We start from the raw sequence: 22840 nt of genomic DNA, 5'->3' as shown, positions 1-22840 counted from the left end.
CACGCACGCACACACGCACACGCACTATAAGCACTAAGGAACAACATTCAGCTTATACAAATGCTAAGGAAAGTTACATGCAGTTGAATCTGTAAGTGTTTTCCATCTGCAGAAAGATCTCTAAGATGATGCTACTACAGAGTCCACAGAGGCGGAGCAAAGCAGGAGAGAAGAGCAGCACGGACCCAAGCAGATGATTCCTACTAATCTTAGCACCCTCACAAAATAGTCCTTTCAGATGGATACTTCAGTAAACGGTCAGTAGCTTCCACTGGATCATTTTGTAAAGGTCTGAGTTTCCAATATTACAGGTAGAAATAGTTGATATTTATCATACAGCATTTGTTGAAACTCATAAAGACGCATTAAAGTCCAAGAAACAAAATCCAATCAATGTATTTACTGTAACAGTCCAAGATGTTATAATAAAGGACAAACATAAACACAGATATTCTCTACAAATAACTGATTACTGCCACAGCAAAGAAGGAAACGCAGCAAAGTCTAATCTGTCATCATAAGCACATTAAAATGACAATTCTAGGGCAAGAAACTAGGTTTTCACTATATGAAGAGCAAAACAAATGCAACTTTGTACAGCCCTGTAACAACTTCATGAGCAAAATAGCGTTGATTTAGCCTTCCAACACCTATTGCTTAGTAACAGCTGGCGAAAGCAGTATGGTTTATGAAAAGTGTTTAGCTACATTACTGCATGACAACTTTTAAAAGACAAGTCAATGGATTGTGAATGCACATACAATGGCTTGCGAAAGTATTCACCCCCTTGGCATTGTTCCTATTTTGTTGCCTTACAACATGGAATTAAAATGAATATTTTGGGGGTTTGTATCATTTGATTTACACAACATGCCTACCACTTTGAAGATGCAAAATATAATTTATTGTGAAACAAACATCTTGCAATCCAAGATGGCGTAGCAGTCAGACGTCTTTGTCTTGTCTCGTCCCATGTGTATATATATTTTTCTTCGCGTTCTTTTTAATATTTTTCTTAAACCTCAACTTCAAAATACTCTCCTGCAACCCGCCTCACCCAATGTGGTGTGGATCTGTTTGTTTTTTTCCTAAAGTATTTCTATTTACATCCAAACTGGAATACCTCAACTGAAGCCAGCTAGCTAACTAGCTACCAGCTATCAGTCAGCTAACCACTGCTAGCAGTCATCAGCTAACCTTTAGCTCGGAAATCTCTCTCCAGTTCGTACAACGCGTTTCAAACCAGAGCATACCGGACCTATTTTTCTCTCCATATCCCCGAATTCCTACCACAAACTCGGAACCTTTTCATCTGGATCATCACAGCTAGCTAATCGCAACGGTTGACTACTCCTGGCTAACATTTCCGTCCCTGAGCTAGCACCAACTAGCCTGGGGCTAGCCCATGCTTGACCCATCTCCCGACTCACTCCTGGGCTACAATATCCGGACCCCTTCTACTGCCGGAACCCCGCCAATCCTCTACGACTGGAATACCGACATAATCTGCCCGAGGATTCCAACAGGCCCCTCAGGCGCGACGCCCGCTGAAGGCCCATTCTGCTAACCTGCTAGGACTGCTAGCTACCTACTTGGAACCCTCCTAACTCCACGACTGGTCTATCGATGTCACCGCACGATGAGGCAAAAGCAGACTTACCCCCATCGCGACGTCCCCCAAAGGCCAACTGGCTAGCCCCGGTCAACTAACTGCTAGCTTGCCTGCCCCGGTCTGCTAACTGCTGGCCCCTGCTAACTGCTTGCCTGCTAACCCGGTCTGCTAACTGCTAGCTTGCCAGCCCCGGTCTGCTAACTGCTAGCTTGTTTAGCCCCGGCCTACTAACTGTTAGCGTGTTAGCATCGGCCTGCTAACTGTGCTAACTGTCTGAATCGCCGTGTTCCCAGTCAGCCCAACCACTCACTGGACCCATATGTTCACCTGGCTACGCATGCCTCTCTCTAATATCAATATGCCTCGTCCATTACTGTCCTGGTTAGTGATTACTGTCTTATTTCACTGTAGAGCCTCTAGCCCTGCTCAATATGCCTTAACCAACCATGTTGTTCCACCTCCTACATATGCGATGACATCACCTGGTTTAAACATCTCTAGAGACTATATCTCTCTCATCATTACTCAATGCCTAGGTTTCGCTCCAATGTACTCACATCCTACCTTACCTTTGTCTGTACACTATGCCTTGAATCTATGCTATCGTGCCCAGAAACCTGCTCCTTTTACTCTCTATTCCGAATGTGCTAGACGGCCAGTTCGTATAGCATTTAGCCGTACCCTTATCCTACTTCTCCTCTGGTGATGTAGAGGTTAATCCAGGTCCTGCAGTGCCTAGCTCCACTCCCACTCCCCAGGTGCTCTCATTTGCATGTTAACATTAGAAGCCTACTCCCTAAGTTTGTTTTACTCACTGATTTAGCACACACTGCCAACCCGGATGTCTTAGCCGTGTCTGAATCCTGGCTTAGGAAAACCACCAAAAACCCTGAAATCTCCATCGCTATCTATAACATTTTCTGCCAAAATAGAACTGCCAAAGGGGGCGGCGTTGCAATCTACTGCAAAGATAGCCTGTCTGTAACCAAGTCTGTATCCAAACAATTCGAGCTTCTACTTCTAAATATTCCTCTTTCCAGAAACAAGTCTCTCATTGTTTCCGCTTGCTCATAATTGCCATTGATAAGAGACATTACTGTGCAGCCGTATTCATCGACTTGGCCAAGGCTTTCGATTCTGTCAATCACCACATTCTTATTTGCAGACTCGACAGCCTTGGTTTCTCAAATGATTGCCTCGCCTGGTTCACCAACTACTTCTCTGATAGAGTTCAGTGTGTCAAATCGGAGGGCCTGTTGTCCGTACCTCTGGCATTCTCTATGGGGGTGCCACAGGGTTCAATCCTCAGGCCGACTCTTCTCTGTATACAGTACATCAATGATGTTGCTCTTCTGCTGGTGATTCTCTGGTACACCTCTACGCAGACGACACCATTCAGTATACTTCTGGCCCCTCTTTGGACACTGTGTTAACTAACCTCCAGACGAGCTTCAATGCCATACAACTCTCCTTCCGTGGCCTCCAACTGCTCTTAAACGCAAGTAAAACTAAATGCATGCTATTCAACCGATCACTGCCCGCACCTGCTCGCCCGTCCAGCATCACTACTCTGGGCAGCTCTGACTTAGAATACGTGGACAACTACAAAAACCTAGGTGTCTGGTTGGACTGTAAACTCTCCTTCCAGACTCACATTAAGCATCTCCAATCCAAAATTAAATCTAGAATTGGCTTCCTATATCGGAACAAAGCATCTTTCACTCATGCTGCCAAACATACCCTTGTAAAACTGACCATCCTACCGATCCTCGACTTCGGTGATGTTATCTATAAAATAGCCTCCAACACTCTACTCAACAAACTGGATGCAGTCTATCACAGTGCCTTCCATTTTGTCACCAAAGCCCCTTACACTACCCACCATTGCGACCTGTACGCTCTAGTTGGTTGGCCCTCGCTTCATACTCATCGCCAAACCCACTGGCTACAGGTTATCTACAAGTCTCTGCTAGTTAAAGCCCCGCCTTATCTCAGCTCACTGGTCACCATAGCAGCTCCCACTCGTAGCACGCGCTCCAGCAGGTACGTATATCTCACTGGTCACCCCAAAGCCAATTCCTCTTTTGGTCGTCTTTCCTTCCAGTTCTCTGCTGCCAATGACTGGAACTAACTGCAAAAATCTCTGAAACTGGAGACTCACATCTCACTAGCTTTAAGCACCAGCTGTCAAAGCAGCTCACAGATCACTGCACCTGTACATAGCCCATCTGTAAACAGCCCATCTATCTACTTACCTCACCCCATACAGTATTTATTTATCTTGCTCCCCAGTATCTCTACATGCACATTCATCTTCTGCACATCTACCATTCCAGTGTTTAATTGCTATATTGTAATTACTTCGCCACCATGGCCTATTTATTGCCTTAGCTCCCTTATCTTACCTCATTTGCACTCAGTGTATATAGACTTTTTGTTTTCTTTTGTTCTAATGTATTATTGACTATGTTTTGTTTATTCCATGTGTAACTCTGTGTTGTTGTATGTGTAGAATTGCTATGCTTTATCTTGGCCAGGTCGCAGTTGCTAATGAGAACTAGCCTACCTGGTTAAATAAAGGTGGAATAAAAAAGTTTACAGCATTTACGGCTGCAAGTCTCTTGGGGTATGTCTCTATAAGCTTGGCATATCTAGCCACTGGGATTTTTGCCCATTCTTCAAGGCAAAACTGCTCCAGCTCCTTCAAGTTGGATGGGTTCGGCTGGTGTACAGCAATCTTCAAGTCATACCACAGATTCTCAATTGGATTGAGGTCTGGGCTTTGACTAGGCCATTCCAAGACATTTAAATGTTTCCCCTTAAATCACTCAAGTGTTCCTTTCACAGTATGTTTAGGGCCATTGTCCTGCTGGAAGGTGAACCTCTGTCCCAGTCTCAAATCTCTGGAAGACTGAAACAGGTTTCCCTCAAGATTTTCCCTTTATTTAGCAACATCCCTGCTGATGGAAAAACATCCCAACAGCATGATGCTGCCACCACCATGCTTCACTGTGGGGATGGTAGCTCGGGGTGATGAGAGGTATTGGGTTTGAACCAGACATAGCGTTTTCCTTGATGGCCAAAAAGCTACATTTTTGTCTTATCGACCAGAGTACCTTCTTCTATATGTTTGGGGAGTCTGCCACATGCCTTTTGGTGAACACCAAACGTGTTTGCTTATTTTTTCTTAAAAAAGCAATGACTTTTTTTCTGGCCACTTTTCTGTAAAGCCCAGCTCTGTGGAGTGTACAGCTTAAAGTGGTCCTATGGACAGATACTCCAATCTCCGCTGTAGACCTTTGCAGCTCCTTCAGGGTTATCTTTGGTCTCTTTTTTGCCTCGCTGATTAATGCCCTCCATGTCTGGTCCGTGAGTTTTGTTGGGCGGCCCTGTCTTGGAAGGTTTGTTGTGGTGCCATATTCTTTCCATATACTTTCCATTCTTTCAACTAATTATGTGACTTCTGAAAGTAATTGGTAGCACCAGATCTTATTTAGGGGCTTCATAGCAGAGGGGGTGAATACATATGCACGCACAACTTCACGTTTTATTTTATTTTTAAAAAAAAATAATTTTTAAAATTTCACCTCACCAATTTGGACTATTTTGTGTATGTTCATTACATGAAATCCAAATAAAAACCTATTTAAATTGCAGATTGTAATGCAACAAAATAGGAAAAACGCCAAGGGGAATGAATACTTTGGCAAGGCACTGTACTTCCTTTATTCAGTTTGATGTGAGTAGTGTATGCGGTATTAAGGCTTGTAGCTAAATCAAAAAAAGGGAGAACAGTGCCAGGGGTGGTGTAAATACTGTGTGAATACTGTAGCTAGTAGTTCCCCACTGTGTTTACTTTACAGACAGAGGAATCCACACTAATCATGACGTGGGGTTCACATACAGCCCAATGAGAACATATTCATCAGCCAGCCTATTGGGCACATCAAGGCTGTAGTTTAACCTGGAACAGTGTAGGGTTTCAGAACACAAATGACACACATGATGAGAACAGGGAGGGGAAGAGAGTACTGGGCAAGGACAGGTCTGGAGAGAGCAATATGTCTAGTCTCCGTCATTGAATGAGTCAAAAGATGAAAACCAAGCTGTGTTATGCTATCCCTTTGGGATACATCTGTTGAATTATCCTGTGAAACAATTACTATAGATATGAATGTGATACTGAACCTGTACTGCATTTTCAAATAATCTACAGTACACAGACAGAAAAAATAGGCATTTATATCTTGTATCATAATCTTCTTATGGGAATTTGATCTAAATAGTCCAGTGTTTGGGTTTTCAACAGTGAAAGTATTGTAAGTAAATGAATGTCAAAACTTCAATATGTCATTGGTTTGACATTTACAAAAATTCACAAGTAACCTATAGCTCCAAGATGCAAAGCCTAGTCATGCATGAACTACCACTCTGTCTAATAACGCTAATGATTTCAATAAGCATTTCAAGATTGAATGAGTGATTTTTGCTAAGTACTGTTTGCTTACTACACTCCCAAGACCAAAACCCAACATTAACCACGTTGTCAACAGCCCTGAAATGCCAGAAGAAGAGAACATGCCCCCATTCAACCTCTACTAATCATCACATCCACGCAAGGTACTATGGATCAGCATGATTAGGGCTGTGGCGGTCATGACATTTTGTCAGCCGGTGATTGTCAAGCAAATAACTGTCAGTCTCAAGGTAATTGACCGTTAATGAACATAAACACATTTAGCATCTTCTGTCTTCCACGCATAGCCTACAAGCTACTGATGCTGACCTTTGGAACGTCTACATTTTTAAAAGTAAAAAAAAAAATCCATGTAATACAGCCTACACCATCACAATCAATCTATGATTTATTTTAGAGAGGTCGAAAGAAACATCATATGAAGAAAATGTAGTTTGCCTGTGCTAATAAATGATCACCCTTTGAGAATAACTTATCCAGACGGGAGATGCGCATCACTTCGTAGTGGCATCTTTTTTTCCTTTTGAAAAATGTTCTGTTCTATTACATCAAGTTTTTTTTTTACTATAAAATGGGTGTCTTGACTGTGATAAGGGCTCGGGAAATAAGAGTGTCTGCTAAATTACAAAAGCAAGGCTATGCCATTGCACAGTCACAGGTTTCTACAAGCAAGAGCAACTGCTGAGGTTACTGTCTTTTTGAAGATTGTGTTCAACGATATAATATAACTAGTTGATATCAAGGATTCAATAAATGTATCTTAAATTGCACTTGCTTTTTTATTGACTGAATATTTATGGAGCAATTTAGCAATAAGGATTTGATATTTGTAATGGTCATGATAAATTTGGCATCGTCAAGCTCTATTGGCTTAGGCCTATATATAGATAAATGCGGACATATTTCTTCCAGTGCAGGCCGTGAGTTCTAAAAAATATATCATTTTTTAAATGTAAATACTTGAACAGTCAAACAATGTCAAATGCCCATCCCTAGAAGGTTCATATCTTTACAAACCTGGCTCTATGAATGGGGTCCGTGTTTAAACCAATGGAGCCTTTGTCTCATGAAGTGCAGGTGCAGTTCCTATATGTAGAGATGGAGGACTCACTGACGCCAGAAAACTATGTGTGTAACTTCTCCTGTAACTTGGTTCCTTGGTTCTATCTGGCTCGCTCAGTCAAATCAAATGTTATTGGTCACATACACATATTTAGCAGATGTTATTGCGGGTGTAGCAAAATGCTTGTGTTCCTAGCTCCAAAAGTGCAGTAATATCTAACAATTCACAACAATACACACAAATCTAAAGTGTGTGTGTGCACGTGTATCTACCGTGTACTTATATTATTCCTGAGTCCAAAGCTGACATTACGAGCCAGCAAAACAGAAAATAAAAGAACTTACAAGTATGTAAAAGGGACTGTAGTTGTATGTCAATCATTGTAAAAAATGACAGAGAGTGATTCAGTTAAGTACATGTTCAGTACACTGAAAACAGAAAAAAGGAACTTGAGAGAGAGACTCAAAGCTAATATTAATGACTTGCAGCAGTTACTTTAACTCTCCCAGGTAATGTGGGATGCCTATGAAAAGCATTGTAATAGATACTCTACCCTAATGAACAGTTAATGGTCTTTACTATGCATACACCATCTAGCATATTTCAGATATATCCTTGAGTATCACTTTGTAAACACATAGGAAATAAGAAGAGTGACTGATTCCACTGCAGTGTATGCTCTATAATGACTATGTCTGCATCTGAAGAAGCACCATATTCCCTACAATAGAGCACTTCTTTAGACCAGTCCTGGCCGTGGTCAAAAGTAGTGCACTATATACTGTAGGGAATAGCATGCCATTTCGGACCCAGCCTCAATCCATTTGAATTAGTTCACGTACGCATTTGAGCCACCTGTCATGCCCTGATCTGTTTCACCTGTCCTTGTGCTCGTCTCCAACCCCTCCAGGTGTCACCCATCTCTCCCACTTACCTCTGGGTACTTATACCTGTATTTTCTGTCTGTCTGTGCCAGTTCATCTTGTTTGTCAAGCTTACCGGCGTTTGTCCTGTCAGCTCCTGTCTTTCCCAGCCTATATTTTTCTCGTCCTCCTGGTTGTTGACCCTTGCCTGTCCTGACCCTGTACCCACCCGCCTGACCACTCTGCCTGTCCCTGAGCCTGCCTGCCGTCCTGTACCTTTGCTCCTACTCTGGATTATCAACCCTTGCCTGCCTTGACCTGTCGTTTGCCTGCCCCTGTTGTTACAATAAACATTATTACTTCACACAGTCTGCACTTGGTCTTACCTTGATCCCTGTTACCACCAAACCATTCTCCAAGGCAGTACGCCCGCTTGGGTCACTTACCCCCTTCCTTTCAACAGATCTGAAGCAGCCCTAGCCAACATTTTTTTTCTGCTCAACTTCATTATTCTTGGTACTATAAGGCAGCTATTTACACCAGACAAAAGAGTGAGACAACACAAACCTCCACAAATTAGCTGCATATATCCAAAAATGTTTAGAAAAATAAAGATTGGTTAGTAGGATTCATACTGACGTGTGGATTTTAAGCGGGCTTAAAGGTGTTCATGTTCATGACAAATATGTACAGTTAGGTAACCTAACTCAAAAATTCTGTATACCCGGCATTATTGCAGACTTTCTGACTGATATATCAGATACTCACTTCTTAGTGGAGTAAGGGTTCCCTGATGTGGGCATGGAGTGGGAGAGCATGAAGTCATTGGTGCTATTCATTGGTCTGGGAGGCCTGTAGTGCAGGAGACAAACATGATCATGTTCAAACAGTCATCATCAAATGGAAGAGAAGCAACTGTCGCATAAATGTTTGTGTTTGTGTGTGTGTGTGTGTGTGTGTGTGTGTGTGTGTGTGTGCGTGCGTTCCTGCGTGCGTGCGTGCGTGTGTGTGTGTGTGCGCATCGAGATCTCAGAGGGCCGAAAGAGCATTGAATGGGGCTGGGGAGTCGGAACACAATAGCTGCAGTTTTTGATTGTGACACATCACATAAATAATGTGTGCGTGTGGATTTCCTCCTCACTCATCCGAAGGTCATTAACTCCTCATAATCTTATTGTTTACATGACCTAAAAAGGTATTCACATGTGGCGCAAAGGAGGGACAGAATAATTGATGCAGAAACCTGTAGTGAACTGCACACAAGTTTGTTGTGCTAAAATGAAGGTGCCACTTTGAGGAACTACAGGGCATAGTATATAAGGATTGACCCTGGAGGATCAACATGATTCGATTAAACAACAGACAAAAGAATATGGCACTAGCTACTAGTAATATAATACACTACCTTCTATAGTACTTGATCTAATTAAAAGGAATAGCAGCATATTCTACATATTCTAGCAAGTATTCAAAGCAAACTTACCAAGTGTCTCTATTTTGCAGCAAGAAAAGAACAAAGAGATAAGTTACAATCACCCATGCATGCACTACAACGGCCACAGTGAGTGGTACAACTGAATTCACTTTCACATGAAAATAATCTACGTAGGTGTCAAAATCAACATTTGTCTCAGATTCTCAGCCCTTAGAATGCATTGCCACTCTTTTCCACACTACAGCTTAGACATCTGACTAGGGTTGCTAAATTTTGGGAACTTTCAATAAATTCCCTGGTTTTCCAGAAATCCTGGTTGGAGGCTTACATTTTCTGCTTATTCTCTCCTGATTCCGGGTATCTTCCAACAGGTATTTCGGGAAAACCTGGACATTTATTGAAAGTTCCCGGAATATAGCAACCCTACATATGACTTGGCTTAGCTGTTAAGGGTTGGAAAAGTAATGCATCAAATATATACTGTAGCACTAAAGGACCGTGGCTTCATATTGACATTGTTCATTTCCAGAACACACACAAAGAAAAATGGAGCAAAGATGAAACATCTGTTTTTACCAATTGTGGTTATTACTTTGGGGATACAGGGCTGTAGTATGGGATTATGGGATGGATCTGAAATTGACAGGAATTTAATAGGATGACTGTGGTCTTGAATACAAGTGATACTGTATGAATAGAATATCTCCATACTTACACAATGTGGGCTAGGTTCAGAGGTTTTTCTGGCATGTCAGGAAACATGGGGTGTAAAGGTTCTCTGCTAGATGCACAGCTCAGTGATTTGCTGAGAGCATTAGATAACTTCTTAGCAGGCGATTTCTGGGAGAAACACAAACATACGCTAGGTATGCTTTCAGAGGGCAAGAAGAGGTACTTAAAACAGAGTAATTACTTTCAAAATATCATATAGGATTAGATGCCACTGACCAAAATGTCACAGCACATACAATACAATCCATTTATAAAATGCAATTCTCCACTGCCTATCCATATCATTTAAATGTATCTGGCCACATGTAGAACATCAGAGATCAAGGGAAATACACTGCATGTAATATTCCTTACCACAGGTGAGGGAATCAAATTACACTTTCATCATCCATCCCTATAGCACTGTAATGTGTTGGGTGAAGCTGAGCAGAAATCGCTGGCTGGCGTCCCCCTCCTCTCCCCACCCCGTCACCCCCCTTACCCATGACGTGTACTCCTTCATTTGGTGCTGGTTGCTATGGGAACCGCTGGCATGCCCCCTCCAGAAGCAGTCCTGACAGAGCTGGTAATTATGACATTGTTGGCAGCGGTAGCGGAAGCCCATTATACTCTCACTGTGGCAGTAGGAGCACTCGACCGGGTGAAACACTGCAGGGGCGGAGGGGGCAAGGTGGGGGGGCACACACACCAACATGTGCATTCAAGTCCACATACACACACGGGAGTACATATACACACACACCCCAAACGTTGTTAATACAAACACAAATTGGTTTGCAACTGATATCTTTATACAAGACAACAGCACTGGGATGTTTTGCAGGTCTCTCAGACAGTGTTCTTCAAATAAAGGAGTGTGTTCTGTGAACATCAGTGTGTGTGTGAGACTAATGACTAATTTTGTACCTTGTCAATCACGAGGGATTGGGCAGGGTGATGTGATGGTGGAAGGGTGTGTATGTGTGTGTGTTTGCGCAAGTGTGTCTACTATGTGGTGACTCAATGTGATGGTGTGAGACAAAATTCATACCCAGTGCTACCCAGGAACGTGTTAAATATGCCGTGGTGGCGGTGATGGCTCACCATTCTCCACATTAGCCAAGCGATGCATGAGTGGTAACCACACCAGACACTGAGGAGGAGGATCTGACATCATCGTGTCCAGGAATGTGTTGAGGGAGACCTTTTTCTGTCGACATGCAGTAGAGAGGACAGAGTTACACATCACATACAGGTTATGCATATGGGGTAGCTAGTACTACAAGGAAAATATAGTTTTATAAAGGATGTTTTATACACAATTACAACATCCATCCAGTCTCTATACCTATAGTGTGTTATTCATTCATTCATTCATTGATTTACTTGAAAATGTATGTTCCTTTTCAGTGTAGATGGGGACTCTTACCTGCTGTGCAAAGCAGGTTCTTGTGGATTGCTCAGTATAGCCAAAGGAAGGCCCCTCAAAAACAGTCATTGGCAATTTGAGAACCTCCCTCAGAAACTGGTCGAATTGGGAGTACACCATTATGCCACCAGGGTCTGATATCTGTGAAAAAATATCTGTGAAGAAAATGGGAGAGGAGGCATTACTGCAAAATATATATAAATAATTTATCAAATTAATTGTCAGCTGTCACCATTGTTAGCTAATTGCAGCATTAGACAGTGCAATCATGCTGTGTATTGCATTTACAAAGAACAAAAACAAATTAAAGCTGTGTAGCAATACATAGTAATTACCACAAAACATAAGCTAAAATACCCTAACCTTCCATTTACTTTCCCCATGAGTTGCTGCGGCTGTCTGATGCACTAGATTTGGTGGATTATGTAATAAACCCTATCCTTCAGATGATAAATAATGACTTCTCCCAGCCGTGGAGAGTTAAGGGCCACTGTTCTCTTTTTCATCTAGGAACAATAGTGCAGGCATACAGACTTCAAGGGAAAAACCCACTGGAAACAAATTTTGTTGTATTACTAAATTCCTCAACAGAGAGAGACTTCACTGACTAAACACATTTTAAATTGTTCAGGATAACTATTAATAAGTTAACAAAAAGCTAACATTGACAATTCATTCTCTGCAAATGGTTAATTCTCTCTCTAATGTATTATTCTTAACAAAGATGAACGGGTGAGCTTACATCTTAATTTATCCAAAATCTTTCCTCCACAGATGGTTGCTAGGGCCATCTTCACAACAAAGACAGACATTTTTCCGAGGCCTTCCCTAAAAGAGGAAATGTGTTTAGTATTTGTGTACTTGTATAATTTGAACAGGTCAAGAATATACAGTTTAAGAATAATACTTGCAATGATTTAAACACTTTAACATTAAAAGGATACTCCAGCGTCAGATGAACTCGTCAATTCCATTTTTATGTCCCTGCGTGCAGTTTGGAGGAAGTTGCTAACTAGTGTTAGCATAACTGCTAACTAGCGTTAGCATAACTGCTAACTACAATATATATACAGAAGTACATGGACAACCCTTCAAATCAGTGGATTCAGCTATATCAGCCACACCTGTTGCTGACAGGTGTATAAAATTGAGCACACAGCCATGCAATATCTATAGACAAACATACTGAAGAGCGCAGTGACTTTCAACCTGGTACAGTATTAGGATTTTTTATTTATTTTTTATTTATAAATCGTCTGTCCTCGGTTCCAAACTTCCTCTGGAAGCAACATCAGCACAAGAACTGTTCGTCGAGAGCTTCATGAAATGGGTTTCCATGGCAGAGCACCCCACACAAGCCTAAGATCACCATGCGCGATGCCAAGCGAAGGGCTGGAGTGGTGTAAAGTTTGCCGCCATTGGACTCTGGAGCAGTGGAAACGCGCTCTATGAAGTGATGAATTACGCTTCACAATCTGACAGTCCGATGACAAATCTGGGTTAGGCGGATGCCAGGAGAACGCTACCTGCCCCAATGCATAGTGCCAACTGCAACGTTTGGTGGGAGGAGGAATAATGACCTGGGGTTGTTTTTCATGGTTTGGGCTAGGCCCCTTAGTTCCAGTGAAGGGAAATCTTAACGCTACAGCATAAAATTATATTCTAGATGATTCTGTGCTTCCAACTTTGTGGCAACAGTTTGGGAAAGGCCCTTTCCTGTTTCAGCATGACAATGCCCCCGTGCACAAAGCGAGGTCCATACAGAAATGGTTTGTCGAGATCGGTGTGGAAGAACTTGACTGGCCTGCACAGAGCCCTGACCTCAACCCCATCGAATACCTTTGGGATGAATTGGAATGCCGATTGCGAGCCAGGCCTAATCACCCAACATCAGTGCCTGACCTCACTAATGCACTTGTGGCTAAATGGAAGCAAGTCTCTACAGCAATGTTCCAACATCTAGTGGAAAGCCTTCCCAGAAGAGTGGTGGCTGTTATAGCAGCAAAGGGGGGGGACCAACTCCATATTCATTCCCATAATTTTGGAATGAGATATTCGACGAGCTCGTGTCCACAAACTTTTGGTCATGTAGTGTAGCATTAGAGAAATGACTGGATGTCTATGGTAACTGCTAGCATGCTAGTAAATACCATAGAATTCCAGTCATTGCACTAACCGTAGTCACAAAACTATGTTTAACTTCCTTCATACTGGATTCAGAAACCTAAAAATGGTATCCATGAGTTCATCTGACTCTGGGGAAGTAAATAAAGGACTTCATTGCCAAAATCCTTAGTATCCCTTTAAGTTCTTATACCTGTGCAACCTGCCTGGAACGGCAGGTAGCCTAGTGGTTAGAGTGTTGGGCCGGTAACCGAAAGGTTGCTACATCAAATCCCTGAGCTGACAAGGTAAAAATGTGTCATTCTGCCCCTGACCAAGGCAGTTAACCCACTGTTCCTAGGCTGTAAATAAGACTTTGTTCTTAACTGACTTGCCTAGTTAAATAAATTAAAAATAACGCTTAAAACAAGCAAAAAGTGCCCAATTGCATTTATCTTCACTATGTAATTTTTGCTGTTTACTTTCTCTTGTCTTTCATCAGAAGTAAAGATGAATCAATGGCACAAGAACATTGTGAGACCATTGCATCGTTATAACAACATTCAGTCTGGACTTCCATACTCCCATGAAAGACCTGTGTACTGTGGACAGATTTATCACCTATCAACACTTCCCTTCAATTAAATGACACACGCACACACACACACACACACACACACACACACACACACACACACACACACACACACACACAAAACAGAGAAAAAAACGTCCCATCATCATGCTCAGTGAACGTCCCACAGTAATGAGGTGATGGTGGATACTCACGGGTCATAGGCAGCCAGGAGAAAGTTGAGTAGCAGACTGATGGACTGTTCCACATTGATCTGGTGTGTGGTGGGCATGCGCTTGTTGAGCTGGTAGAAGATGGTCGATAGTATTGCTTCCAGGCGAGCCACAGTGAACTCTGTGTTGAGGTCCATGGTGTTCAGGCCGTTCTCTCTGAACGCCTCGATCACGTTCCAGATGTCCACCAAATGGACTGTAAAAGAACAGAATGGAATAGAATCCAATAGAAATGCATGTACACTGTTCTCTTTTAGCGGTCATTTTTTAGAGACAACTTTACAACTATTACTATCAAACACAGGATATCACACCATACTCACGACTATTACTATCAAACACAGGATATCACACCATACTCACGACTATTACTATCAAACACAGGATATCACACCATACTCACGACTATTACTATCAAACACAGGATATCACACCATACTCACAACTATTACTATCAAACACAGGATATCACACCATACTCACAACTATTACTATCAAACACAGGATATCACACCATACTCACGACTATTACTATCAAACACAGGATATCACACCATACTCACAACTATTACTATCAAACACAGGATATCACACCATACTCACGACTATTACTATCAAACACAGGATATCACACCATACTCACAACTATTACTATCAAACACAGGATATCACACCATACTCACAACTATTACTATCAAACACAGGATATCACACCATACTCACAACTATTACTATCAAACACAGGATATCACACCATACTCACGACTATTACTATCAAACACAGGATATCACACCATACTCACAACTATTACTATCAAACACAGGATATCACACCATACTCACGACTATTACTATCAAACACAGGATATCACACCATACTCACGACTATTACTATCAAACACAGGATATCACACCATACTCACAACTATTACTATCAAACACAGGATATCACACCATACTCACAACTATTACTATCAAACACAGGATATCACACCATACTCACAACTATTACTATCAAACACAGGATATCACACCATACTCACGACTATTACTATCAAACACAGGATATCACACCATACTCACAACTATTACTATCAAACACAGGATATCACACCATACTCACAACTATTACTATCAAACACAGGATATCACACCATACTCACAACTATTACTATCAAACACAGGATATCACACCATACTCACGACTATTACTATCAAACACAGGATATCACACCATACTCACAACTATTACTATCAAACAGGATATCACACCATACTCACGATTGCATTTCTTCTGAACGAATCTGAGTTTGCAAGCAGTTCTATATGTGGACAATCTTATGGAATCCAACTCTTGTGCCCCTGTAGGAAAAATACATTAATTGTGAAAGGCAATATGAAAGACAGTAACACAGGAATGCTGCTGAGGATAGACTGTGCGGAGCTCTTGGGAGAAAAGTGTTGCTCATAGGCTATTCATGTGGACATTAACACTAGATGTCTGTCTAGTTTTCCGAATGAACGCTGTTCTTCTGTGTAGGCCTATACTGGATGCTAATGATATTAATATTTTATAGAAGTAACCTAGTAAATGACTTGGTAAATGTCATTAATAACATTATTATGTATACTATAGTTATAATACTTGGAATGTGTGTCTCTCTTTAGAGATGGCCCTGGACACTTACGCATCTCTGCGAACAGTTGTCGTCTCTCCGCCATGATGTCGCCACTCCTCCCACGATCTTCAATCATTCTGATCCGAAGGAGAGGAAAACTGAGTGACTATTCATTAGTAATGACTTAGCAGGATTACATCACTGGATATGACAGTTTACTTTCTAATAGTGATACCTTTGTAATGGATGAATGTGTGCAGCAAAATATAGTGCTTCCCAGGTAATCATTTTGCCATTTGAATACATGAATGTAACACTACTAACTCAACAGCTTGTTAGTAGTTGTAGTATTATTCACATAGTAGTGCTACTGCTCAGCTGTAACTTCTATCATGTACAGTATGTCCTACGGTCCTACTGACTCGATGCATTTAGCAAGCCCTCAGTACAGAGTTAAACACACTATTCAACAAGCGCAACACTATCCCCTTGGCTATCACCACCATTACACTCTACATACTGTATCATCATCCACTTGATGTCACTATCCACACACTATTTTCTAAATTCACTTCATTGCCTGAATCCGAACAAGATACTGTATCAGTAGTTCCAAGAGGCCATCACTAAACATCATCTGTAAAATTATTGACACTTAGGGCCATTTTTTACCTCCTCACACTGCCCATCTTCACTTGAATAAATGGTGGCATGCATGACCAGTGTTTCCTCTAAATGTATTTAAATTGTGGCAGCCACTCCAAAAAATATGATGTAAAATGTTTTCATTGTAAACTTAAATGACTAAAACTAAATATGCTGTACAGTATGTAGAAAAGATAATGGAGCTATGCATTTTAAATAAGGTAATCTTTGAGAACTAACAAAACTGTCCAGTGTTTCCAGGTTCCTATGAAATATGACCTATAATTACCTACAATATGCGTGAAATAGTTTTCCTTCCAAAAACTGGTAGCTAAGTATGTTAAAAAGCAGATGTTCTATGTCGGAATGGTATGGGTGTACCCCAACAACAGAATGGTATGGGTGTACCCCAACAACAGAATGGTATGGGTGTACCCCAACAACAGAATGGTATGGTTGTACCCCAACAACAGAATGGTGTGGGTTTACCCTAACAACAGAATTGTTATGGGTGTACCCCAACAACAGAATGGTATGGGTGTACCCCAACAACAGAATGGTATGGGTGTACCCCAACAACAGAATGGTATGGGTGTACCCCAACAACAGAATGGTGTGGGTTTACCCCAACAACAGAAGAATTACCCAACAACAGTTATGGGTGTACCCCAACAACAGCATGGTATGGGTGTACCCCAACAACAGAATGTTATGGGTGTACCCCAACAACAGAATGGTATGGGTGTACCCCAACAACAGAATGGTGTGGGTGTACCCTAACAACAGAATGGTGTGGGCATATACCAGTCATTAAAAATATGAATACAGTAGACCACTGATTGGCCAGCTCACTCTCCCCAAGACCACTGATTGGCCAGCTCATATTTCTCAGTAGTATGACATCATATTCTATAGCCTTGGTCACACTGCAGGACTTAATGCTCAAATACGTTTTTTTTTTTCAAATCCGTTTTGGAATATCGACTGTCCAAATGGCAAATTTACAAGTGGCAAATGGGATTTGTGTGTGTTCAGATAGCAGTTATTTGCTAACATGGCTACGCTAGTGGTGTAAGCTGATTGGTGGTGGTGCTTGTGCTTCCTCAACTCAGAAGTTATGTTGCAAGCTAAGGTGACAACAATGCCTGCCATGGACGTTTCCCATTTGCTTTGAATGTTCAAAATCAAAGTATAAGAACACTTTTAAAGCCTTAAAGGATAAGATGATCCAACTTTCAAAATTAGTTATTTTTGTCTAGCCACAGCAGTCAACTATCTATCTAGGTAGCGGTTTAGCTTTCTAGCACATTAACTAATTTGTTTATAAACAATGAACAAGCTAGTTAGCTACCACATGTTCTTGTCAAACTGTCAACAGAGTAACTAGCAAGCAACAAGATATACCAAATAACAGTGTAAAACCCACTTTAGGGCAAATAAATCAGATTTGACCGTTCAGACACAAGCCGTATGGCCAGGAATCAAATTTGTATCTGATTTCAAAAGAACCTATGAAAGTGGTTTGAAATGTGGCTTGAAATATACAATTCCATGTGCTTTTTGTCTGTTCGGGAATGCAGGAAAAAGAACAGATTCAAGTGGGATATGCCAAAAAAATAGGATTTGAGTCAATTCAAACTGCCATGTGAACAAGGCTTAAGAGAAAAAAAGCAAGCATTTTTTAAACGCTCTGTTTAAGATGCAAGTTTGAGATGGGGTTTGTCTCCAATTTATGCTTTGGCCACAAATGCGAGTATAGGTTGAGTCAACAATATTATTTGGGTATGAGTTAACAGAATATGAACTTTTAAAAGTTAGATTTTCACTGGACAGTTACTTCACATGTCCAAATGTGTAGAATTGCAGGAAATTAGCTTTAACTGAAAATGTTCTCTCAGCACCATGATTTTTTGTTGTTGTAGAATTACAGGAAACTAGCTTTAAAAGTGTAAAATATGATCTCTGCCCAATGGTAAAATGTGTAGAATTGCAGGAAATGAGCTTTAAAACAGCAAAAAACAGTCTGTGCAGCCAAGAGGGACTCTAACACTGATGACAGATAGGTTCTTACCGGTTGACCTTCAGGACACACTAAAACATGTAAGTATGCAAACAAAAGTCAGGGCATTGAAAAACCTGAGTGAGACAAGGAAGAGTGTTTCACAGGGGGCAGAGTGGCAGAGTGAGCGAACGCTCACACCATGCCTAGCTGCACTGTCCAAGGCTGTCTAATACACATAGTCATGTGCTAAGTTGCCATAGTAACAAAGAATCTCGTCACTCCATTGTCCATAAAATAAAATAAATAGGGTGCAATGTCTTCGTATCCCCTTAGAGTGGTCCAAGTTTGTGGAGCAATGTTTTTCACCACCCTCTCGTCATACATTTTCTCTTGAAGATCTAACAGGCACCACTAATGTTTGAATCAGGATTTGAAAACATTGTAATTACAAATAGAATAAAACTAGGATAGAACTTGTCAATTATACAATGAGAACAGATATTATAAACAACTTTGACTCATTACACTCGTTCTACTAAGACGGGCCAATTTTCAACAAATAAGACTTTAGAATTTATATAATTGAAAGTGATAAATATGCTAATATTATGCAGGAACTTCCAAATGTTTCATTACAAAGTCTAATTCAAGGTACTGTACCCATAAACAAAGATGACAACTATTTTTCTGCACACAGATCCTTTTCTGCAGAGTTACGCCCTCTATGGTAACACTGGGTAAAATTGGTTAAAAAAATACTGAATTCATTAGACACGGTATTTATACAATAAAGATGACTGTAAACAAAAATGATCTGTGTGTAATGTAAAGTTTGAGTTGAAGTAAGTAACAACAATGTAAAACACTTTTTAGTTAATAATTCATCAATCATCCAAGAGCAATCTACGGTAGATGTCTCATATACAGTAGTACAGAAACACATAACTAACTAATAATAACATGTTAACATACTCAAACTCCCTTTTCATATCACAAAAGTAACAGAGACAAGTTCTTGTGCTAAGTATTTGACCTTACAAAGGCTATTTTTAAACTGTGAAATAAATAACTAAGATTGACACAAACTACTATTCCCCTGGTGGAGATTGAAAACTACAAGCAACACAAATCAGGAGATTACAAACTTGTCAATGTTGAACGTACCCTTCAGAATGTACCATGTTCCTCTGTTTCCTTCTCCTTCTCCTTGTCTGTCTGTGTGCTACTCCAAAGGTTTGTCTTTCTTAACAACTGTACAGAGTATGAAGCCCTCTCTACCAGGCAAGCATGACAACAAAAGTAGCTAGCCTCAGTTGGACGGTGGTTAGCTTAGCAACAGTCAGATATCTGAAATTAGAAACGGTCAGGACACAGCTTGTGCTGCTGCCTCTATCTTTAACTTCAAATGAGCAGGCTCCACATTCTTGTACAGATTTGCTGGCTCTCCAGTTGCAGTCCCTTCCAATCTCTCGCTTGGCGCCTGCCCAGCAAGCATTACTCTTGCTCTGTGCCAGTGTCAAATACACTTGCAGTATTAGAAAATAACTGCCCTGAAACGAGCAAATCATCGTACACCATAAACTAAACATTGTAGATGACTTGTAACTCTCCACCTCTGCCAGAATCAAACTGAGGCTATAAAGTCTGTTTCTCTCAGCGTTATTAAAATGATCACATTTATTGCTGCAGGGGATATATACTCTCTTGCCCAGTTATTAACTGAGTTCCAGGCCCGCTGAACCATTCCCTTATAAGTCCCTTGTTTATATTATGGCTCTATATTTACCACAGGCGAAGAAAGAAAAGCACAGGAGACTATGGTGTTTTTCATGTATATTCTTAAACTACTTGGATCAGGTTGTCATACAGTATTTCCGGGACACGAGCAGTTGCTTGAATTGTGACCCTGCATATGCCCATAGCAGACTGAGTCATAAGCTACATATTGCAGCTGTTCATGTATTTACTTTCATCCACTGATTGCCCAGTGTTATTTTTACATCATTAGAATATAATTGATGTTGGCACCTGATTTCCATCCACAGTGTAGAGCTGGGTGTAGAGCTGTCTACTTTGTTCAGTTATGAAGTTAACTGTACAGAAATCACCAACAAAAAAGCACATCACATATTGAAATGGTGTATTTATAGCAGCCTATATAGTCAGTTAATAAGAAGTCTAAACAGTCTTATGTTGTCTGTCTGGGAGTCTATTACACTGGACACTGCATGTCTCTGAGTTGCCCCAGTCAGTTATCTGCTCGTGGGGCCTCTGACCTGGGCAGACAGCACTGAACTGGTACAACTCAGAGACATTGCAAAGAGGCCAAGGGTCATGGCTCCACAAGACAAAAACTCACGAGTGTTCTTGACGTGTTTATGGTTGTTGTTCCTGAATAGAACTGTGTGGTTCCTGAACTGACACTGTGTTCCAACGTGAACTCCTTGATGGAGGAAAAAAACTGATACTGGCAACTTTATACTGGTGATTAGTGAAGCTGCTTCAGGTAATCTCTGCAACAGAAACAACTGGATGGGTAGGAAATGTATGCACTCTATACCAAACTGTTGGTTAATGATGCCATTACAGTTTTACAACCAGCCATGATGGCCATGTCAATGACTAGATTATTTTATCTAGAATGGATCATGCTCAGCTCTAGTGTATTTCAGAAAGAATTGAGAAACAGTATGATATTTCAATGTTTTTGTCAAACATACATGATGAGTGAAGAAAGGCAACAGGCAGCAGATGACAGATTTATATGCACATCGATTGCAAAATAACCTGTATCCCTGTAACGACAGAAGCATCCCTACAAATGAGCGACATAACGGTGTCATTTTTACAACATCCAAATAGTCAATAGTTTAACCCTATTAATTGGCATGCATTTTGCCTCGTGATACATTTTTTTCTCGATCTCACTAGTTCCCACTACACAGTAACTTGGATTTTAAACGAGTGATAATGTCGTTTCACTACCGATGTTGCAGTGCATTTGTGCTGTCTATACTTACCAGGATATCGAGGCATGGTCATAAAACTGCATTGTTTACCTCCAGGAATTGAAGTGTCAGCCGTATCCATATGTATGATTACGATTCATTTAGATCAATTCACCATTACACCTAGAACGCTGCTAATCCTGTTATTACTAACGCTTTTTGCCGTGGCGCTGTATTCGAAATGTTCGCGTAATGTTAGCACTACCCAACATTTGCTTCGAGTATGTGGCCTCTGCCGATGACGTAATGCGGAATCTCTTAACTTGCGCCAATGTACTATACTGTATTGAAGTTGACAAAAGAAACATATAAACACATAATGATTCAACCCACCATGACTACAATGCACAGGAAGTATACGTGCCGTGTCTGGAAACAATCCCCATCAGATTGTTTTATTATTATCATTATTCAAAAGTTTGGGGACACAGAAATGTCCTTGTTTTTTAAATGGAAGCGCATTTTTTTGTCCATTAAAATAACATCAAATTGATCAGAAATACAGACATTGTTAATGTTGTAAATGACTATCTTAGCCGGAAACGGCAGATTTTTTATGGAATATATATATGCTTACAGAGGCCCATTGTCAGCAACCATCACTCTTGTGTTCCAATGGCACATTGTGTTAGCTAATCCAAGTTTATAATTTTAAAAGGCTAATTGATCATTTGAAAACCCTTTTGCAATTATGTTAGCACAGCTGAAAACTGTTGTTCTGATTAAATAAGCAATAAAATTGGCCTTCTTTAGACTGGGTGAGTATCTGGAGCATCAGCATTTGTGGGTTCGATAACAGGCTCAAAATGGCCAAAAACAAATACCTTTCTTCTGAACCTAGCCAGTCTATTCTTGTTCTGAAAAATGAAGGCTATTCCATGCGAGAAATTGCCAAGAAACTGAAGATCTCGAACAACGCGGTGTACTACTCCCTTCATAGAACAACGCAAACTGGCTCTAACCAGAATAGAAAGAGGAGTGGGAGGCCCCGGTGCACAACTGAGCAAGAAGACAAGTACATTAGAGTGTCTAGTTTGAGAAACAGATGCCTCACAAGTTCTCAACT

At 40.9% G+C, this 22840-nt stretch overlaps 1 protein-coding gene across 6 annotated transcripts in view; it reads right to left on the bottom strand.

Annotated features, from left to right (window-relative positions):
- The window catches only part of LOC115114547 (dystrobrevin alpha), a 38665-nt gene extending 16639 nt beyond the window's left edge, over positions 1 to 22026 (bottom strand). For 2 of the 6 annotated variants that reach the window (XM_065013484.1, XM_065013486.1), the window contains exons 1-10: positions 19931 to 20171; positions 16189 to 16256; positions 15782 to 15862; positions 14483 to 14696; positions 12333 to 12418; positions 11591 to 11745; positions 11266 to 11371; positions 10664 to 10830; positions 10166 to 10290; positions 8784 to 8867 (exon numbers count right to left, since the gene is read on the bottom strand). In XM_065013484.1, coding sequence (XP_064869556.1) covers positions 8784 to 8867; positions 10166 to 10290; positions 10664 to 10830; positions 11266 to 11371; positions 11591 to 11745; positions 12333 to 12418; positions 14483 to 14696; positions 15782 to 15862; positions 16189 to 16256; positions 19931 to 19947 — 1103 coding nt within the window. In that variant the 5' untranslated portion in view covers positions 19948 to 20171. Of the gene's footprint in view, positions 1 to 8783; positions 8868 to 10165; positions 10291 to 10663; positions 10831 to 11265; positions 11372 to 11590; positions 11746 to 12332; positions 12419 to 14482; positions 14697 to 15781; positions 15863 to 16188; positions 16257 to 19930; positions 20173 to 21786 lie in introns of those variants that run through there. The other 4 variants (XM_029642876.2, XM_029642879.2, XM_065013485.1 and 1 more) reach the window with 3 other exon arrangements.
- Between the last annotated feature and the right edge of the window lie 814 nt (positions 22027 to 22840).

This window comes from Oncorhynchus nerka, linkage group LG9b, assembly GCF_034236695.1.
Source record: "Oncorhynchus nerka isolate Pitt River linkage group LG9b, Oner_Uvic_2.0, whole genome shotgun sequence".
NCBI classification, from domain to species: domain Eukaryota; kingdom Metazoa; phylum Chordata; class Actinopteri; order Salmoniformes; family Salmonidae; genus Oncorhynchus; species Oncorhynchus nerka.
This window is presented reverse-complemented; position numbering and strand designations above follow the sequence as displayed.